This window comes from Vanessa cardui, chromosome 29 (assembly GCF_905220365.1).
Source record: "Vanessa cardui chromosome 29, ilVanCard2.1, whole genome shotgun sequence".
In the NCBI taxonomy this organism is placed as follows: Eukaryota; Metazoa; Arthropoda; class Insecta; order Lepidoptera; family Nymphalidae; genus Vanessa; species Vanessa cardui.
The window spans coordinates 1,980,419-1,998,746 of record NC_061151.1 but is presented as its reverse complement, the minus strand read 5'-3'; the positions used below and the strand labels follow the sequence as shown (position 1 = coordinate 1,998,746).

At 34.8% G+C, this 18,328-nt stretch overlaps 2 protein-coding genes across 2 annotated transcripts; one reads left to right on the top strand and one right to left on the bottom strand.

The window, feature by feature from the left end:
- Window positions 1–628: 628 nt before the first annotated feature.
- Window positions 629–7,574, bottom strand: LOC124542010 (NADH dehydrogenase [ubiquinone] 1 alpha subcomplex assembly factor 3). Its single transcript, XM_047119962.1, has 6 exons — window positions 7,397–7,574; window positions 6,249–6,348; window positions 4,697–4,755; window positions 3,926–4,019; window positions 3,215–3,351; window positions 629–1,708 (listed from the first exon to the last, which is right to left on the bottom strand). Exons 1-6 carry the CDS (start codon window positions 7,456–7,458, stop codon window positions 1,600–1,602), a joined length of 561 nt encoding a protein of 186 aa, XP_046975918.1. The 5' UTR covers window positions 7,459–7,574; the 3' UTR covers window positions 629–1,599.
- A 435-nt stretch (window positions 7,575–8,009) lies between these two features.
- LOC124541848 lies at window positions 8,010–13,958 on the top strand. The gene is made up of 7 exons (XM_047119757.1): window positions 8,010–8,317; window positions 10,269–10,464; window positions 11,061–11,196; window positions 11,583–11,685; window positions 12,547–12,663; window positions 13,130–13,249; window positions 13,825–13,958. Exons 2-7 carry the CDS (start codon window positions 10,280–10,282, stop codon window positions 13,956–13,958), a joined length of 795 nt encoding a protein of 264 aa, XP_046975713.1. The 5' UTR covers window positions 8,010–8,317; window positions 10,269–10,279.
- Window positions 13,959–18,328: the final 4,370 nt, after the last annotated feature.

Genomic DNA, 18,328 nt, shown 5'->3' with positions numbered 1-18,328 from the left:
GGCCTTATCTCAGCAGTGGGAAATGTACAGGCTGTTACTTTTTACTTTACTTCATGAAAGCATTGTGATTTATCGATGAACAAACTGAAGAGGTTGAGAGAAATTTGATTACAAACCCTATCTTGCAAATTTTGAAGATAAAGATCGAGTAAATTGTTTTTTTAACCGACTTTAAAAATGAGGAGGTTATCAATTCGTCTGTTTTTTTTATGTTTAACTCATCATGGCTCCAAATATAACAATAACTACGTTACATAATCGTAAATCGACTTTTAAGTAGTCCAATATTTTTAATTTCATTTTACTTACAAGGACTCTAAAAAATACGTTGAATTATTTTTATTACTTTTTAGTGCATATTTATATGTTTTAAAATAGTGTTTTGTTTGAAGTCGGTTTTTCTTTTTGTTAAAATTTTTATTTATTCTGTGTCAGGTAATACATATTCTGCAAATAAGTTTTTAATGCATAATTAAAAAAAACAAGTACTTGCTTTTATAATCTATATTGAACAATATTATCTAATATTTACATTATGTTTAGTATACAACATTTTTCATATCATAGTTGAAAGTTGAAATGAAAATTGTAAATAATTTTGCTAAGACTATTCTAGACAAAATAAATTATTTAATTAACGATTGCAACAGTTGTTATCAAAGTTGCCTACAACAAAAAGTTGTTAATAACAATAATTGCAAGCAATTTTATATAACTTTGACATATATTTCATATAAAGGCACAATGAAACATCGGATCCCTGTTATTGGGATTATAGCTTATATATATAAGATATATACACACATACAAAAACAATCAAGTTTAAGAGAGTTGATTTTTAATTGAAAAAGGTTCCAAGTATATAAAACGTAATGATGGTAAGTGGTCACCATCACCCATAGACAACGACGCTGTAATAAATAATAACTATTCCTTACATCGTCAATGTGCCACCAACCTTGGGAACTAAGATGTTATGTCCCTTGTGCCTGTAGTTACACTGTCTCACTCACCCTTCAAACCGGAACACAACAATACTGAGTACTGTTATTTGACGGTAGAATTACTGATGAGTGGGTGATACCTACCCAGACGGGCTTGCACAAAGCCCTACCACCAAGTGAACAGTTTTGCTTTCCCTACTCTTATGTGGGATATATCTCACCCACACTAAGATATATTGTAAGCACGAGTGTCACGCACACTAATGCACGTTGATAATTTAACTTTAAAACTTTGTGAGTAATATATATATTTAAATTGAAACCATTTTGACAGGTTCAGAGATCCCGTTAAAATATATCTATATATTTTGTATCTGTACACGGATTCGGATACGTGAATAACATATTATTAGTTTCAGATACGGATACATATGTGTGTCAGATTATCTGATTGTTTCGAATAGTTTCAACAAGGTAACAATTTAAGTATGTATATGTGTATTTATTATGAGGTACTTTCCTTAATTATAAATTTATTTATCGAATTTGGTAACGGTTTCGAATAGATTCTTATTTCGAATATCCGACAATTACGGTCACGTGGCTCCAAGCATTGCTTCATACTAAATTAGTTTTAGGGATGTTATAGAGAGGTTTATTGTAGACCTTTCTCGAAAACGTTTTGGTAGTGCATTTTCGATTGCAACATATCATTTTCGTTCATGTCAATGTGCAGAGGGGGCAGAAGAGCTCCTGCTATTGACCTGAAACAAAAAATAAAATTAGAAAGGGACAAACTAACTGATGAAAAGAGTCGAGATGGCCCAGTGAAAAGCAGGTAAAGGAAAACATCGTGAGGAAACCTTTTTCTTTATGTGATAGGTGGCAAACGGCTCACCTCATGGAAAGTGACTACCACCGCCCATGGACATCTGCAGCACCAGGGGGCAAGCAGGCGCGTTGCCGGCATTTGAGGAAGGAGTACGCACTTTTCTTGAAGGTTCCCATGTCGTATCGGTTCGGAAAAACCGCCGGCGAAAGCTGGTTCCACAAAGTGGTTGTGCGAGGCAGAAAATGTCTTCGAAATCGCAGAAACCTGCATGTACCTAATTTCAACGAAATTCTGCCCTTTGTGAATTCACCAATCCGAATTGGAGCAGGGTGGTAGAATATGCTCCAAACGTCATAGGGAGAGGAGGCAATAGCCCAGCAGTGGGAAATTTACAGGTTGTTTCCATTAATCAAACTGATGACGGGATGTATATATGTATAATGTCGATATGATATAATCTACTTTTAGTATAATTGTTAATTGAGCAAAAGTTCTATCATTTTTCATTTAGTTTATACTTATATAACAGCCTTTAAACTGATAGAGATAGGAATGATACTACAGTGACTTGAATAAATCGATCTCGGGCCCCTCCTAGCTTTGAGGCCTCAATGTACAGTCGAGGTAAGGAAAATGTTCGTCACCTTAAGATCTATTTTCGTGTGCTCAGTATGAGCGATAATCTGCTTTACCGATCGAGAATGACATATTGCGTCGCAGTGATTTGATGTTTAGATTCAAAAGGTGGTAAGTACTATGAGCTTAAGACTTGATAAAGGAATCAAATTGAAAACTGACGAAGGTTTTCTTATTCTGACTGTACCATATCTCCAAAGTCGTGCAAGTTAAGGGGTGGCCTAGGAATAAAACGATTATGACGACATCCGTGGTCGAGTGGTGTGTACAAAGCCGGATTTAAAGGTCTGAAGGCCCCCAGGCCAAAAAGCAGTGGGGGCCCTAGACAAACAAAAGCGCGCACAGCCTAATAATTATATTATCATGAATTAATTACTTTTTTATTTCAATCAGTAAGCTATGATTTATCGAAGTTACCGATACTAGTGGGGCCTGGGGCCCCCACTAATGTGGAGGCCCCAGGGCAGTTTCCCCGGTTGCCCTCCCCTAAATACGGCCCTGGGTGTGTACACCGGTTTTCATGAGTACATCACTCCGAAGTCCTGGGTTCGATTCCTGGCTGAGTCGATGTACATTGTCATTAGTTTTCTATGTGGCCTTGGGTCTGGGTGTTTGTGATACCGTCGTTACTTCTGATCTTCCACAACACAAGTGCTTTAGCTACTTACATTGGGATCAGAGTAATGTATTTGATACTGTCTCATTTTTATTAAAACTGAGGCTTTGGTTGCATCAGCTAACCCTATGATATGAGGAACTGTCTTGCACCAAACTCTTAGCCCACAGGAAATTAAGTACTTACCTGCCCTCTGCGTTTAAGAAGTTAAAAGTCGAACAAGCATGCTCCGTAGGCAATATCTCTACATTAAGCTTCGCTTCCCTGGACGCTTTGAATACAGAATTAATAACCTTTCTCTCTTTTGTTTCTAAGCCTATTATCTGTGAAACAAAGATCATCTCATATATTATCAGCGTAAGTCGATTTTTGTCCCATTGCTTATGGGACGATAGATGTACATAGAAAATTGGTTATGGTCTCATCTTAAAGAGCTCCAACCGCAGATATACGAGAAATTACAGAGAATTTGTAATTGTAACTTATGAAATACAATCTAATAAATACTACAATTACTTGGTGGCAGGGCCTTGTGTAAAGCCGTCTGGGTAGGTAGCACCCATTCATCAGTTATTCTATCACCAAACAACAGTACTGAGTATTGTTGTGTTCCGGTTTGAAGGGTGAGTGGCCAGTGTAACTACAGGCACAAGGGATATAACATCTTAGTTCCCAAATTTGGTGGCGCATTGACGATGTAAGGAATAGGTAATATTTCTTACAGCGTCATTGTCAATGGGTGATGGTGACTTACCATCAGGTGGCTCATATGCTCGTCCGCCAACATATACCACAAAAAAAATTTTGAAACAGTGGAAAAAACCCCTGGCCAGTTAAAGAGACCCAATTTATTTGACAATAAAAAAATCAAGGTCAAATTAATAATGGTGTTCTTACCAACAAATCTATCTTGGGTTCCAGGAGCTTGAAGAATCGAAGCGATGCTTCGTTTATTTCACTCGAAGTTCGTATTTGCCACGACAATATCGTCCTGTACGATATTTTTTACATACAAACAACAACAACAACAACAGCCTGTAAATTCCCACTGCTGGGCTAAAGACCTGCTCTCCCTTTGAGGAGAAGGTTTGGAACATATTCCACCACGCTGTTCCAATACGCGTTGGTGGAATACACATGTGGCAGAATTTCTATGAAATTTGTCACATGCAGGTTTCCTCACGATGTTTTCCTTCACCGCTGAGCACGAAATGAATTATAAAGACAAATTAAGCACATGAATCAGCGGTGCTTGCCTGGGTTTGAACCCGCAATCATCGATTAAGATGCACGCGTTCTAACTACTGGTCTCGACTCGACTTTTTTACATATGTACATATATTATTTTCACGGCGCCTATCTTTACTGAACCGAGATGGCTCAGGAGTTAGAAACGCATGCATATCATCTCTGCGGTGAAGGAAAACATCATGAGGAAACTTGCATGTCTAATTTCGACACATATGCATCTATCAACCCACAATGGAGTAGCGTGGTGGTAGCCCCTAACTTTTTCCTCAAAGGGAGAGGAGGCCTTAGTCCTGCAGTGTAAAATTTATAGGCAATCTCTACTGTGGTACCGACTACGTAACTACGTATATTAAAAAAAAGAAAATATACTAGAACAGAATACTTAATTGAACATTAAAATAACCAAGAACAACTTACCTAGGAAATATAGCGAGAGGTCCTAACACTGTGATCCCATTGTTTAAACGAAAGCCATACTGAAACAAACACAAGATATTATTTCTTTCTATGATATTCAAGGAAATGTATATGCCCAAAAGAAAAAGATTAAACATTTTAAAAGATATGATTACATGGATTGTTTGAATAATTGCTAGAAACATTGCCTCATTGAAGTACAACTCAGATTTTCTGTTAATAATAAGACATAGCATTTTATAACATTAACATAGTATTACAATGTTGTGAAATGCTTTTCCATGATTAATTATTATGCAAAGAAACAATATACCGATACCTCCAACGCATGAAGTCGTATGACAAAATTTGTGATTTTTCAGGAGAGCGATTTTTAACTTTCATCTTTGCATTGCTCAGCCACCAAACACAGTTTGCGATTAATTTTGGTACACAGATTGTATGTTAGAGATTACAACAAAACTTTTCTATTAAATTAAAAAAATCATATTTTAGTGAAAATCGGTAAAAAACAAAACCTTAAGACTTTATTCGTGTTGCCATAAAGCCTTTAATTTAATACTTAACGATGCATATAATCGTAAGTTATAGGAACGGCGCATAATCCACAAACGCCGATCACGCATAAAGTCACAACTTCTGTGTTGCAACGTTTTGCGTCGGACATATATAGCAATTTTTGTTCTTTTTACATTATACGACGTCGGAACTGAGCCATGGTTCACTTGTGCGCGCTCCAGCGTTGCCAATGTACGATGTACGATCGTGTAATCGAAATCGTACGCAAATCATACGATCTTTTCAATATTCAATACCCATAATTATAAGTAAGTCTAACTCTCAGTAAGTTGAATATATAGATAATATACTTGTATCAGTATGAAATAAATACGTTACGGACTCAACAAGTCAATGGGAACTTGAGATTTTATGTATAAGGGACATTTTTGTATTTAAATTTGACACCTTTTTTTTTTCGTCCTCCTCCATGATTCTCTACGTTGATTTCTTGAGATTTCTTGTCATTTTCATTACGTACTAGTTTCTCTCTGGAAAGGTTGGCTAAATACGATCTTTTCTATGTTATGGTAAGATCTTCCAAAAATAAAGTTGGCAACACTGGCGCGCTCTAATGGATCGACGCAAATCGTCGCAACTGAAGACACGACTATATGCGCGTAGTTTAAATATGATAAGATTATTAGCGAGTTGAAAATCTTGTTATTTAAAGAAAATATCAAAATATGGTTTTCACATATGTAAATTTTTTATACATTTGTTTATATTTAGTACCAAAATCTCATTTTTGCCAAAAATCATGTTACAACCTAATGCATAGGAGTTGTCGATATATAATACAACTTATCTGTATCAACTTTGTTCAGATAAAATTCATTCGAAAGCATTTATATCAGGAACAGAATAACAATTCCAAATTTAAAGTCATTCAGTGGTATTTCTCTTATGAACATAGATACATATTCAAGTCAAGTTATAATTTAATAAGCCGTTTTTTCTTAAAGTTTTGTCCGAGTTAATTTTTTTTACTTACACTGGCATACGCATCTATCATAAGTCCCAGATCCTGATCCTGGTTTAAGATCCTTACAGTTGTTTTTCCATCACCCTCATATGCTGCTTTGTTTCTTACACTATGTTAAAAAGAAATATATATTAATTAAAAAAAAAACTTAGGACATAAATACACAGGGAATAAAAGAGATAAATTAAATGTATATTTATTACTTATTCAGAATATAGATAACATCAAAAAATTGTTCTGTATTTGCTTTTTATATCATACAATTAGTGATGTTTTCAAATCAAATTTATGTATAATCTATATGCATAAGACTCAATTTCAATGATTTTTGTTTGTCTATATGTAGCTCTTTCAATCAATTAACCAATTTTGATGATATTTACAAAGCTGATTGAATAAGATTGAATAAGAGCCGAGATGGCCCAGTGGTTAGAACGCGTGCATCTTAACCGATGAATACGGGTTCAAACCCAGGCAAGCACCACTGTTTCATGTGCTAAATTTGTCTTTATAATTCATCTCGTGCTCAGCGAAGGACAACATCGTGAGGAAACCTGCATGTGACAAATTTCATAGGAATTCTGCCACATGTGTATTCCACCAACCCGCATTGGAACAGCGTGGTGGAATAAGTTCCAAACCTTCTCCTCAAAGGGAGAGGAGGCCTTTAGCCCAGCAGTGGGAATTTACAGGCTGTTGTTGTTGTTGTTGTTGTTGTTGATTGAATACAGCTTATTTCGATTTTAATTTTTATGAATTATTTAAACAAATCTATTATAAATGAAAGAGTAACAGATAGAAACTAACAATTTCAATCTGTTACTCTTTCGTTTTATCTTTATGAATTTGAATTTGATAAAAATTGGTCCATGAAACAAGATTTAAGTCTAGAGTATATCTAGGATATAGTCTAGGTTATTTTTTTTAAACATAACACGGGCGACATGTTGTAAAATAATGCATAATGTAGATAATATTTATTTACCATGATTTTTGAATAATATCATTTTTCTTATTAAAGAATTTATATGTTAATCTTTTTTTTTTAAAAAGACTTTTCAAGATTTTATAAATAAGTAAGTTGACGAAAGCAAGATATGTTGTGAACAAAACGATATGATAAATAAAAATATTAATGAATAAAATACTAAACTAACCTTAAAAATAATGGGCCACTTTTTATTTTTTCTCCTACTTGTCGTAAGCTTCTTAACATCATCGTTAATAATTAAGCAGTTTAAATTAATTCGTAAATAAGTATTGCGCACTTTTATTTAATAAAATTAAATAATAACTATTGCATAGTACTATATGTCATATTGACATTTTTGACATTCAAATTTTCACGAATGAATTGTAATAACCGATTCGGCACAACTAAAAGCCATTAAACCAAGAATTGAAATTGAAATAACCGATAAAAAAATGAATATACTTAAATATATTTTATAACTTATTCAAAAGTAAGTGTAAGTGAATAAAACGTAATCAATTACAAAAAATATTTTATTTTACGGCAATAATAAATTATTGTTGTGCTTAACAACACACTTTTTCTCCGTAAATTGGAACACAGCGATGACGTCAGTAGCCTATCTTGTCATCTTTGTAGCATTGCAGATGCGCGGTATTTTAAAATTTATAAAACCCAGTTCATTGATTTTAGCATCATTTAGTTTACATTATTTATTTTATTGTGTTATTTTTGTCTTCCATCTAAAAACTACTCCATTCAATTTAATATAAACAACGAAAGTTAAACGTATTTAAAAAAAAAAAAAACAGAAAAGTTACTAAAATATTTACATGTTTCAAATTCGATAATATCAATATAACTTGAAGATGGAATGTACTGTAACTTCAACCCAAGTTGTTTATCCTCAGAAGGATCGTAACGAAGTGTATAAAAGTGATTATGATTTGGACTTTTGGAAGGAATTGAAGAAACGCTGGATGGTGCCAGGAGTTTTGATGACGATGGCTCTTGCTGTACTCGCGCCGAATTACGGGGCTCCCGGAGGCAACTACATGCATGATAACGTAGATATACCTAGAACGCATTGCACCCATTCGCCCATGTAATTAAATTATATTTTTCTCACATTTAGAGCTCGTATTTATACATAATTTCCGTTATATAAAATCAACAGCTGAATGCACATTGAAATTTTTATTAGTGAAAATAATACTGTTTGTTAATTTTATACAAGTTTCTTATTGACCAATAACAATCTTTAACATTGAAATTAGTTCATGCAATATAGACTCATAGATTATATTGAAACAGAGTTTAAATAAATTATATGTTAAATATTAAATAGCAAAAACTGATATGCAATCACTGAAGTATTAATTAAAGCTCGATTAAGTATTTTGGGTCCAATTTGGTTTCTTATTTTACTAGTAACAATCTTTCCAGTCATATCATCTTTCACAAAAACGATGAATGGATTATGTGGAAGACAATGTAGCTGGAAAGAATGTTGCTTATAAGATGACAAGAGATGAAGAAGTATGGAAGAATAATTGATGCTGTGCGGACTTCAAAGAAAATTGGGATAAGGGCAGGATGATGATTGTTTGCGATATTACATTCTTCTATCAACCAATGACTCAAAATAAAAAAACAATACTCAGATAGTCTAATTAAACTTTGATTAGAATTTCATAAACCGTCAGTTATATACTCAATATTATACTCAAAAATATTAATAAACATACAAACGTTATATTGGAAAGATAACCTTGTGTTGGATGGAGTTTGTCTGCTCGAGATTCTCAAAAGCAGCCCAGAAATTGCAAGATACTAATTTACTATCAAACACTTAAGAAAGTGTGTAAAACATTTCAGACATTCAGAGTACAGAGTGAGTGTATTTTAGTATAAAATGTAATATTGATTGCTCTATTTAAAATTTGTTGCACAAGCTACGAGGTTCAATAAACTGGATTTTATTACATTATGCTTTATATAATAAAGATATTCTATAAAATTAAGTAAGTTTTACTATAAAATCTCTCAGCATTTCGCATGCTCTACTTTTTTATATTTAAATGCAATTTAAAATAAATATATTCATTATTAAATAACATAAATCACCATTTTTCTGCGAGTCATCCCGCATATGACTCGTTTCATTATTTATCATTAAGAAAAGCCATTCTGATATGGAATTTTATGAATTAAAAAAATAGAATATTTATTGTCACATGTTTTTTGCTTTTGATTTTAATATAAGCTTTTAAACGAAACAATATTAATAAGAATGCATTTGGAAATATATATTTATTTTATTATATTAGAAGATAATGCCAAATCACATATAGCTGGCAAGATAGAATTATAGAATTTACGACATTAAAAATAGATATACATTAAAAGTTTTAATATATTTAATTTTATAGCTGACTATAGATAATCTTATAATTTAAACAAAACCAAAAATATGTCTTCTTTGCCTCATTTTATACTATACTATTAAAAAAGCAAAGATCTTTCATTCTTAACAATGATATGATCTTTGAAATGAACACCCATAAATTTGCATAAATTATCTGAGAAGGAAAATATTCTTAAGAAGTACATACACATCAGTCTTTTGTAATTTACTTGGTGGAAGGGCTTTTTGCAAGGCAGCCACCAAGTGGTACTCATTCCTCATATATTCTAGCAAGAAACAGCAATAATTTGTATTGTTGTATTATCTTTCGAAGGTTGACTGAGTTGGTGTCCATAGGTACATGACACATAACATCTTAGGTCCCAAGATTTATGACACGATAGAAATAGTATTTTTTTTATGGTGACTGTCTTAACATCGGAAGGCCCATTTGTTCGCCCTACCTATGCCATAAAAAACAAATTGACCACAAATATTGTTTAAAAAACAGATCTTATCCCATGAAGGGGTATTGCTTCCGAGATGTTCTCGTCACGCTAACAATAATTATATTATATTTTTAAAGTATAACAATATATATTTCTAATAAATTGTCGGATTCATTTAAACTTTATAATATTTTTTGCAGGTATATTTCACATGGAATACATAATCCACATTCCCCGGACGTATATATATTATAGCGCGGGTCGCACACGCGTGCATGCATGTCGCACGCGTATGTACGCATTGACAGCGCTCCATGCGCATGTTGTTGCATTCGTACTGTCCGCTGTCACTGTTAACGCACTGTCAGTGGCTCTCGATAGGCGAGTTATTGAAGGGTAAGTTTTTTATTAATTATAAATAAGTATTTTACATTATAATATAAGGAGGTTATATTGGAATGTGAGGGATTTGAATGAGGTAGCATTTGTAACGCTTGCCTGCTATCGATCTTCAGAATATTTGCGCTGTTGTCTTGATTTCACCATTTGGACTGGGGATACTGGTACTCATCAGATCGTCAAGGGGGGAGGGGGTAGGATTGCTTTGCTATTCCACTCATACGGAAACCACAAAGCACGTAACTTGTTATGATTTGATTGTTCATAAGGCTGGATGACTTGTTGGGATCAAAACAAATTTTGGTGCCTATATTTTAAACTACGTTACGAATTTTAAATAATCGATTTAAATTACACTTTTTTAATTTCATCAATAAACAAAGTCATTCTAGCGGGAGTTTTATATGTATAATACATGTTTATTGAGGAAAAGGAAAGTCTATAATTTTAATTTTTCTCATCAGAACAAAAGGAAAAAGTATTTTGGTTTCATTGTTTGTTCGTGAATTAAAATGTTATAAAGATATTTTTGGACACGTGTGAAGGAAAGGTTTGCCAGTGTAATGTAATTTGAATGTTTTATGGTTATTTAGTGCGATATTAGCGTCTCTGGCGCGTCCGTGCGTGTGGCTACCACTCTCGCTGAGCAGGGATGGTGTCACGGCATCCTTAGCTGCCACCAGCTATGCGGTGTCATTCCTATTCTCACCCCTTGCTCACCTTTTGCTGGTAAGTGATGTACTTTTTATAGATGTTGTAGTTTAATCCAATCACAGGAGGAATAAAGATAAATAAATCACTTTGACCTTGAAATGGCGCGATGTAATTGGTCGAAAATGATCTATGATTTTCATAACGCGATGTCATTGGTCGAGATCTTGAATCATTTGTGATTGTCTTTACGGATACGAAAAATAGCTTTACGGTTTCACCGAATGAAATGATATTTTAAGTTGTTAAAGAAGATATTTAAAGTGACAATAATATGAAATAAGTATTAGTTGCCAGTAGCCAAATTTTTTATAATAAAATACATATAATACTTTTTTACAAGAGTTAAAGTTTTGCTTATAAAAATGAATAGAAAATCCAACAGTTTTGAATTTAACTTCCAGTGCGGTCGAATAGCACTGCCCTCGTTGCGAGGAGTTGTCTTAACTGCATCATCAGCTCTAGTGCCGTTCGCGATCGGGAACCTGTCTTCGAAGAAAGAAATCGGTATGTACCAAGTAGATTAGTCAAATGTTTATATCATCGCAGTTATGTATAAAGTTGAATCTTGGTAATGTCACTCTGGTGGCCTAAGACCTCCTCTCCCTTTGAGGACAAGGCTTGTGCTTATCCAGTGCGCTGCTACAATGCGGGGAATATAATATCACAGACAGACCATCTGATGGGCTAAGTCCTGTCGCTTTTAGGAGTTTGGAGGTCATCCACTACGCTGCTCCAATATGGGTTGGTGGATATATGTGAAATAGTTTAACAGTCATGACAGTTACGACAGAATTGAAAAAGCAACAACAACAACAACAACGGCCTGTAAATTCCCACTGCTGGGCTAAAGGAGGAGAAGGCTTGGAACATATTCCACCACGCTGTTCCAATGCGGGTTGGTGGAATACACATGTGGCAGAATTTATATGAAATTTGTCACATGCAGGTTTCCTCACGATGTTTTCCTTCACCGCTGAGCACGAGATGAATTAATAGACAAATTAAGCACATGAATCAGCGGTGCTTGCCTGGGTTTGAACCCGCAATCATCGATTAAGATGCACTCGTTCTTACCACTGAGCCATCTCGACTCGAATTGAAACAGTGAACTATAAAATTAAATTAAGCTTATGGAATGCTTTGCTTTCCTGGGCTTGTAAACGTAACCATCGATTAAGCGTTCACTGTTATATCTATGTTCATAATAGTGACCACATACCATCAGCTGGCCTATTTGGCAGTACGCGTATATATATAAGAAAAAAAAAGATTTCATCAGTCCTAAAGGATGAGATGTTGGTCCAAGTATTGTGATTAGTTTAATAATTCATTACTAAATTCAAAATAATATACATTTCATTTCAGATGGGACCATAAACAAGATATCAGCGCTGGCAATACTTTACAGCGAGTGTTGCTCGCTTCTGAGAGAAGCGGAGGGTAGTTTGTACGTCATTGATGTAATGGCAACACTGTTTTTAGGTTAGTTGAACATTTTATCCATTTTTTTAAACTAGTTTCGTATAGGAGGGGAATCCATAACATCTTAGTTGATATAAAGGCTTATATACAGTGGCGGTGCAAGATCTAAACCTAATGTGGGCAAGATACTGTTTGCGAGGCACTTGTTTTTTTTTAGTACTCTGATCCCAATGTTATGTTGTACTTTTTCAAGGCCCTTTGCACCGTGAGGCCGTGAGTGTTTGTTACCAGTGGCGGCTCAAGATCGAATCTTAATATGGGCAAGAGTTTAAGGGGCCCTTGTATTTTTTTTTTCAAATTTCTGACGCGAGGCCCTTTGCACAGCGAGGCCGCCTTACGCCGCCACTGCTTATATATTTACAGCAGTGATGTCTATATGGTTACCACTTACCATCAAATGTTCCAGTTCCATTGCATTCAATTGGGGTTATTTCCCGTATTTGAAAAGGTTTTTATTTGTCTTCAGTTGTAAGCTGGTTGACAACAGTGGCTGCGTCTAGCTACCTATACGTGAAGTGTGGGCTGCTAACGCTGCCAGAAGCCCACGTTCTGTTGCTGGTAGCGACGCCGAAGTCCACCCATATTGGTAAATAACAACAACAGCCTGTAAATTTCCCACTGCTGGACTAAAGCCTCCCCTCCCTTTGAGGTGAAGGTTTGGAACATATTTCACCACGCTGCTCCAATGCGGGTTCCAAATTAGACACATGCAGGTTTTCTCACGATGTTCCTTCATCGCCGGTTCATTCAGCAGTGCTTGTTTGGGTATGAACCTGTAATCATGGGTTAAGATGCACGTGTTCTAACCACTGGGTCATCTCGGCTCTGCGTGATTGCAGGAATGCGTGTTTAACAAGAATGTTGATCCCATTGTGTCACTTTATATGTTGAATATAAATAATAAATAAATAAATATGAGACAACATCACATACATTACTCTGATCCCAATGTAAGTAGCTGAAGCACTTGTGTTATGGAAATCAGAAGTAACGACAGTACCACAAACACCCAGACCCCAGACAACATAGAAAACTAATGGTAATCTACATCGACTCGGCCGGGAATCGAACCCGGGACCTCAGAGTGGCGTACCCATGGAAACCGGTGCACACACCACTCGACCACGGAGGTCGTGTATAATATGTTAAGCGTGTGCGCAGAGTGGGCGGCGCCCTCGTGCGCGGCGGGAGGCCTGGCGCGTCTGCCGGCCGTGTTCGGAGCCCCGGCGCAGGCGCTGCTACTGGCCGCGCTCGCCCCCCCCACCGCCGACGCCCGGGAGAACCTGCCCACCTAGAACCCCCCCCCCCTCCACCGACGCTTCCTAGACACGATTATTCCTAGAGACCCCCCCCCCGCTTCCTAGACACGAATATCGTTTGATATAGGAACCAATGATATTCTAATAAACAGATATGTTATACCCATACTAAAGAAAAGAAAAATATGTGCCGCGCCGGGGATTATTTATTTTACATTTCGTTAAAAGTAAAAAGGATAGCTTGATAAAAACAATAAGTGAAAGGGATAACTAGATGTTTTAATTGCGCAAAACGTATTACTACGTAATTGTGATGTGTTATAACGTATTACTACGTAAAACGACTAAAGGCAATCGTCCCAATTAGGACGTTGTCTAGTCTTCACTTTTTGCGCGTTAATGACATATCTGTTTACTACAACATCATTGGAATTTATTGAATTAATTGGTCGATTAAAATGATTACTCGATGGTAGGGTAGATACCACCCATTCATCAGCCCGACCGTCAAACTGTGCCTTTAAAAACAACAAAAATTATAACTAATTCTAGTAGGCTTTTACAAGCACTTTTCAAATGCAAATCCGTTCGATATGTAATTTCAGCCGATAATAAATACAACATAGTTATATTACAACAACTATTGTCAGCCTAGCTAACCAAAGATAATAAATGATTTATTAGTATATAAATAAAGCTTATTTTGCAATAACACTATAGTCGATTACAATGGCAGGAGGAGTGAACGTAAATAAGCTAAGCTAAGTGTAATAGTGTTGTATAATATATATAAAAAAAGATATATTGATCAAGAACAGTGTTGTGCTAATAGCTATTAGGGAATAGTATGGAATATGTAAATAACGTTTGTTTATTTTGACTCCTGTTACCATTGGAGTGGACTGTAGTTCAAAATAGGGCTGTATTTTTGTGATATCTAATAGTTTAATATGACTATCTATATATACGAATTTTTCTCTTACATAACAAGTAATTGCTGTAACTTCAGTCCATTTCTGTCATTTAAACCTAATGTATACTAATATTATAAATGTGAAAGTAACTCTGTCAGTCTGACGCTTTTTCACGACCAAACCGCTGAATCAAATTTGATGAAATTTGGTATGAAGCAAACTAGTACTCCAACAAAGGACATTGGCTACATTTGTTGCCTAATGCATGCCAAGTAACACCATAAAAGTAAGCGAACCCACGGTTGACTACTAACTAACTATTTTCTACATTTGTAATGTATATGTCACACTGCTAAAGCTCTTTATATTTTATGGAAAAAGCTAAAGACTATGTTATTAATTATGCCATATGTATGTCACCACCATGAAAGTAACATAAGATTACGTTGCAAGCTTTCTCCTCAAGAGGTGTTGATTATGTAGCAGTGTAACACAAGGTACAAGGGCTACTTTTTTGTTTGACACATGACAACACCCTAAAACACGGGCGAAGCAGCGGGCAACAGCTAGTCTTGTAAAAAAGTTCTTATTCCATATAGAAGTTAAGTTAGTTTTGGTCAAATTTTCAGTAGCAATGAGAAGTATAGTTGAAAGTTATACTTCGGTAGCCTTTAAGGCAAGTGGATATGTTATTCCTGCCTCGAGTTTTTTAGCAAACGCCGTCCCATTAAATTAAGAAATAAGCTTGTAAGCACTTACTGGTATGATCTGTGGAGTTGATAGTTTTCCTCGTGGATAATTGAGGATATTATTAACAACAACAGCCTGTAAATTATCCACTGTTGGTCTTTGGAACATATTCCACCACGCTGTTCTAATCGTTGGTGAAATATACTTGTGACGGAACTTCTATGAACACATGCCGGTTTCTTCACGATGTTTTCCTTCACCGAGCATGAGATGAATTATAAACACAAAACTTGTGTGCTTAACACATGAATATTCAGTGGTGCTTGCCTGGGTTTGAACCCGCAATCATCAGTTAAGATGCACGCGTTCTAACTTCTGGGCCATCTCAGCTCTCATACGGTAGTATCTCTTCACTTGACCCTCATCCTCTGAAAGGTAGCTTACTCAACGACTCTCAATAGTAATATAAAATATTGTGTGGTATATTCGTAACTCCGTTTCAATTTTGCTCAATTATTGCTTAGACTTTTTTCCATCCTGCTGGTTTGTTATACAGATTATTGTAAATAAAATATTATTGATTTAAAATTGTTTCATTTTTATGTTGACGCTTCCTGAAATCTTGGCATATTTTAAACCATAAGCGTTACTTTGTAATTATTGGAAGAATCATTCTCTATTTAACTCCAAAAAGGTAAAGTATTAAAGTAAAGTAACAGCCTGTAAATTTCCCAATGCTGAGCCTCCTCCTCCATTAAGGAGAGGGTGTGGCACATATTCCACCACGCTGTTCTAATGCGGCTTGGTGGAATGCACATGTGGCAGAATTTCGATGAAATAAGACACACTCAGGTTTCCTCACGATGTTTTCCTTCACCGCTGAGCACGAGATGAATTATAATCACAAATTAAGCACATATATATAGTGCTGCTTGTCTGGATTTGAATCTGCAATCATCGGTTAAGATGCACACGTTCTAACCACTGGGCCATCTCAGGTGCTCATGCTCGCCCAAAAGGGTGGAACCTATTTATTAAATTTTAGAGTTAATACGATGTGTTATTATTTAGCTGATGTTTTAATTATGACATCCTGTCATGCTGACCCTCCTTGAGACCTTGGTGATAAATTGTTACCCTTTATATAGAGGGACATACGTCATTGATAGATGACATTAATTACTTGGTCGCAGGGCTTTGTGCAAGTATATATATACCGTCAAAAACAGTACTCAGTATTGTTGTGTTCCGGTTTGAAGGGTGAGTGAGCCATTGTAACTACAGGTAGAAGGGACATGACATCTTAGTTCGCAAGGATGGTGGCACTTTGGCGATGTAAGGAATGGATATTTCTAATAGCGCATTGTCTATGGTCGGTATGACCATTTACATCAGATGTCTTATAAATGCTGATGAAACACAAAGTGTTGTAGCGGCACGTTACATGCGAAGCCGATTCAAAGCCAAGCCAAGCCAAAGATTTGCCAGAACAATTAGTGCTGGAACTATACGCTTGTGACAATATTGCTTTCAAGATGACGCTAACATCACATCCGATTATTTTCTAATATCTAAATCAAAATAAACTTTATTCAAGTAGGCTTTTACAAGCACTTTTGAATCGTCATTTCACAATTAAGTGAAGCTACCACGGGTTCGGAAAGTAGATTATACTAAGAAGAACCGCCAAGAAACTCAATACTTTCTCTTTTTCAACATATAAAAAATACAAAGTCAAGTAGTTAAATACAATTATTTAAATTAATATATCCTGCTTGCAAGTCAACAGGTATTAACTCCACGCTTTTTTATCATCTATAAAATCATCGAATAATATGCCTTTTTTTACCGATGTAATTTTAACAAAATGTCTGCAGAATTTTATTAACAGGTATTTTATTAATTATTGAGTATTTAGTTACTAAATAACGAAGTGTAGAAAAAAAACGGTAAATTCTTATTTTAAATTCCTTTATTACATTTTAATAATTAATTTTATCACAATGTCACGATGTATCGCACATTTAAAATTAAAACACTTTTGGATTACACTTCTTAAAATTAAATTTAAAATCACAGTCAAATACCTTAAATACTACGAATAAAAGTTTTTATATAATTGAAATATTTTGTAATCTATAGAGTATACATTAAATATGTACTTTTTTATTAGGATAGTCGTTTGAATGTTTTGACTTACTACACAGGCATCAGTGGATTTGTATAATATTACAGATAAATCGAGGGAATTATTAGTTAACAACGATCAAAACATAAGAAATCTTGTAAAATCATTTTTAAATATATTATTTCAACAAGAAATGATGTGTTGACTGTTGGTTATACAACATCCAAAACGGTATTTTGTTTAATAAACCTAATAAACTGTGAAATGACAAACGTCAGAATATATCAAATGTCAGCGACAGGTGATCAAAATGTACGAACAATATTTTTTATGTCATATTATAACTAGACACTGATTTTTTGTATTATGCTTAAATAAACTTAGAACAAAAAACATTTTTGTAAAATGATTACACTACTAATTGAAAATCGAAAACATTTAAATAATTTGTTCGATTTTCAAATTATAAAATACCTAATGATTATAATTACCAATGTGTCTGTTCTGTAAATTATTCGAGATTTAAATAATAGTCAATTTCGACATTATAATTAATAAAAATAAAACTAATCTTAATTCACAGTGAACACAAATTTCCAAGCTTCTACAAAAATTAGATATTTCTTCGCATCAATAGCCAAGAATTTTATAATCAATAATAATTAAACTAACTA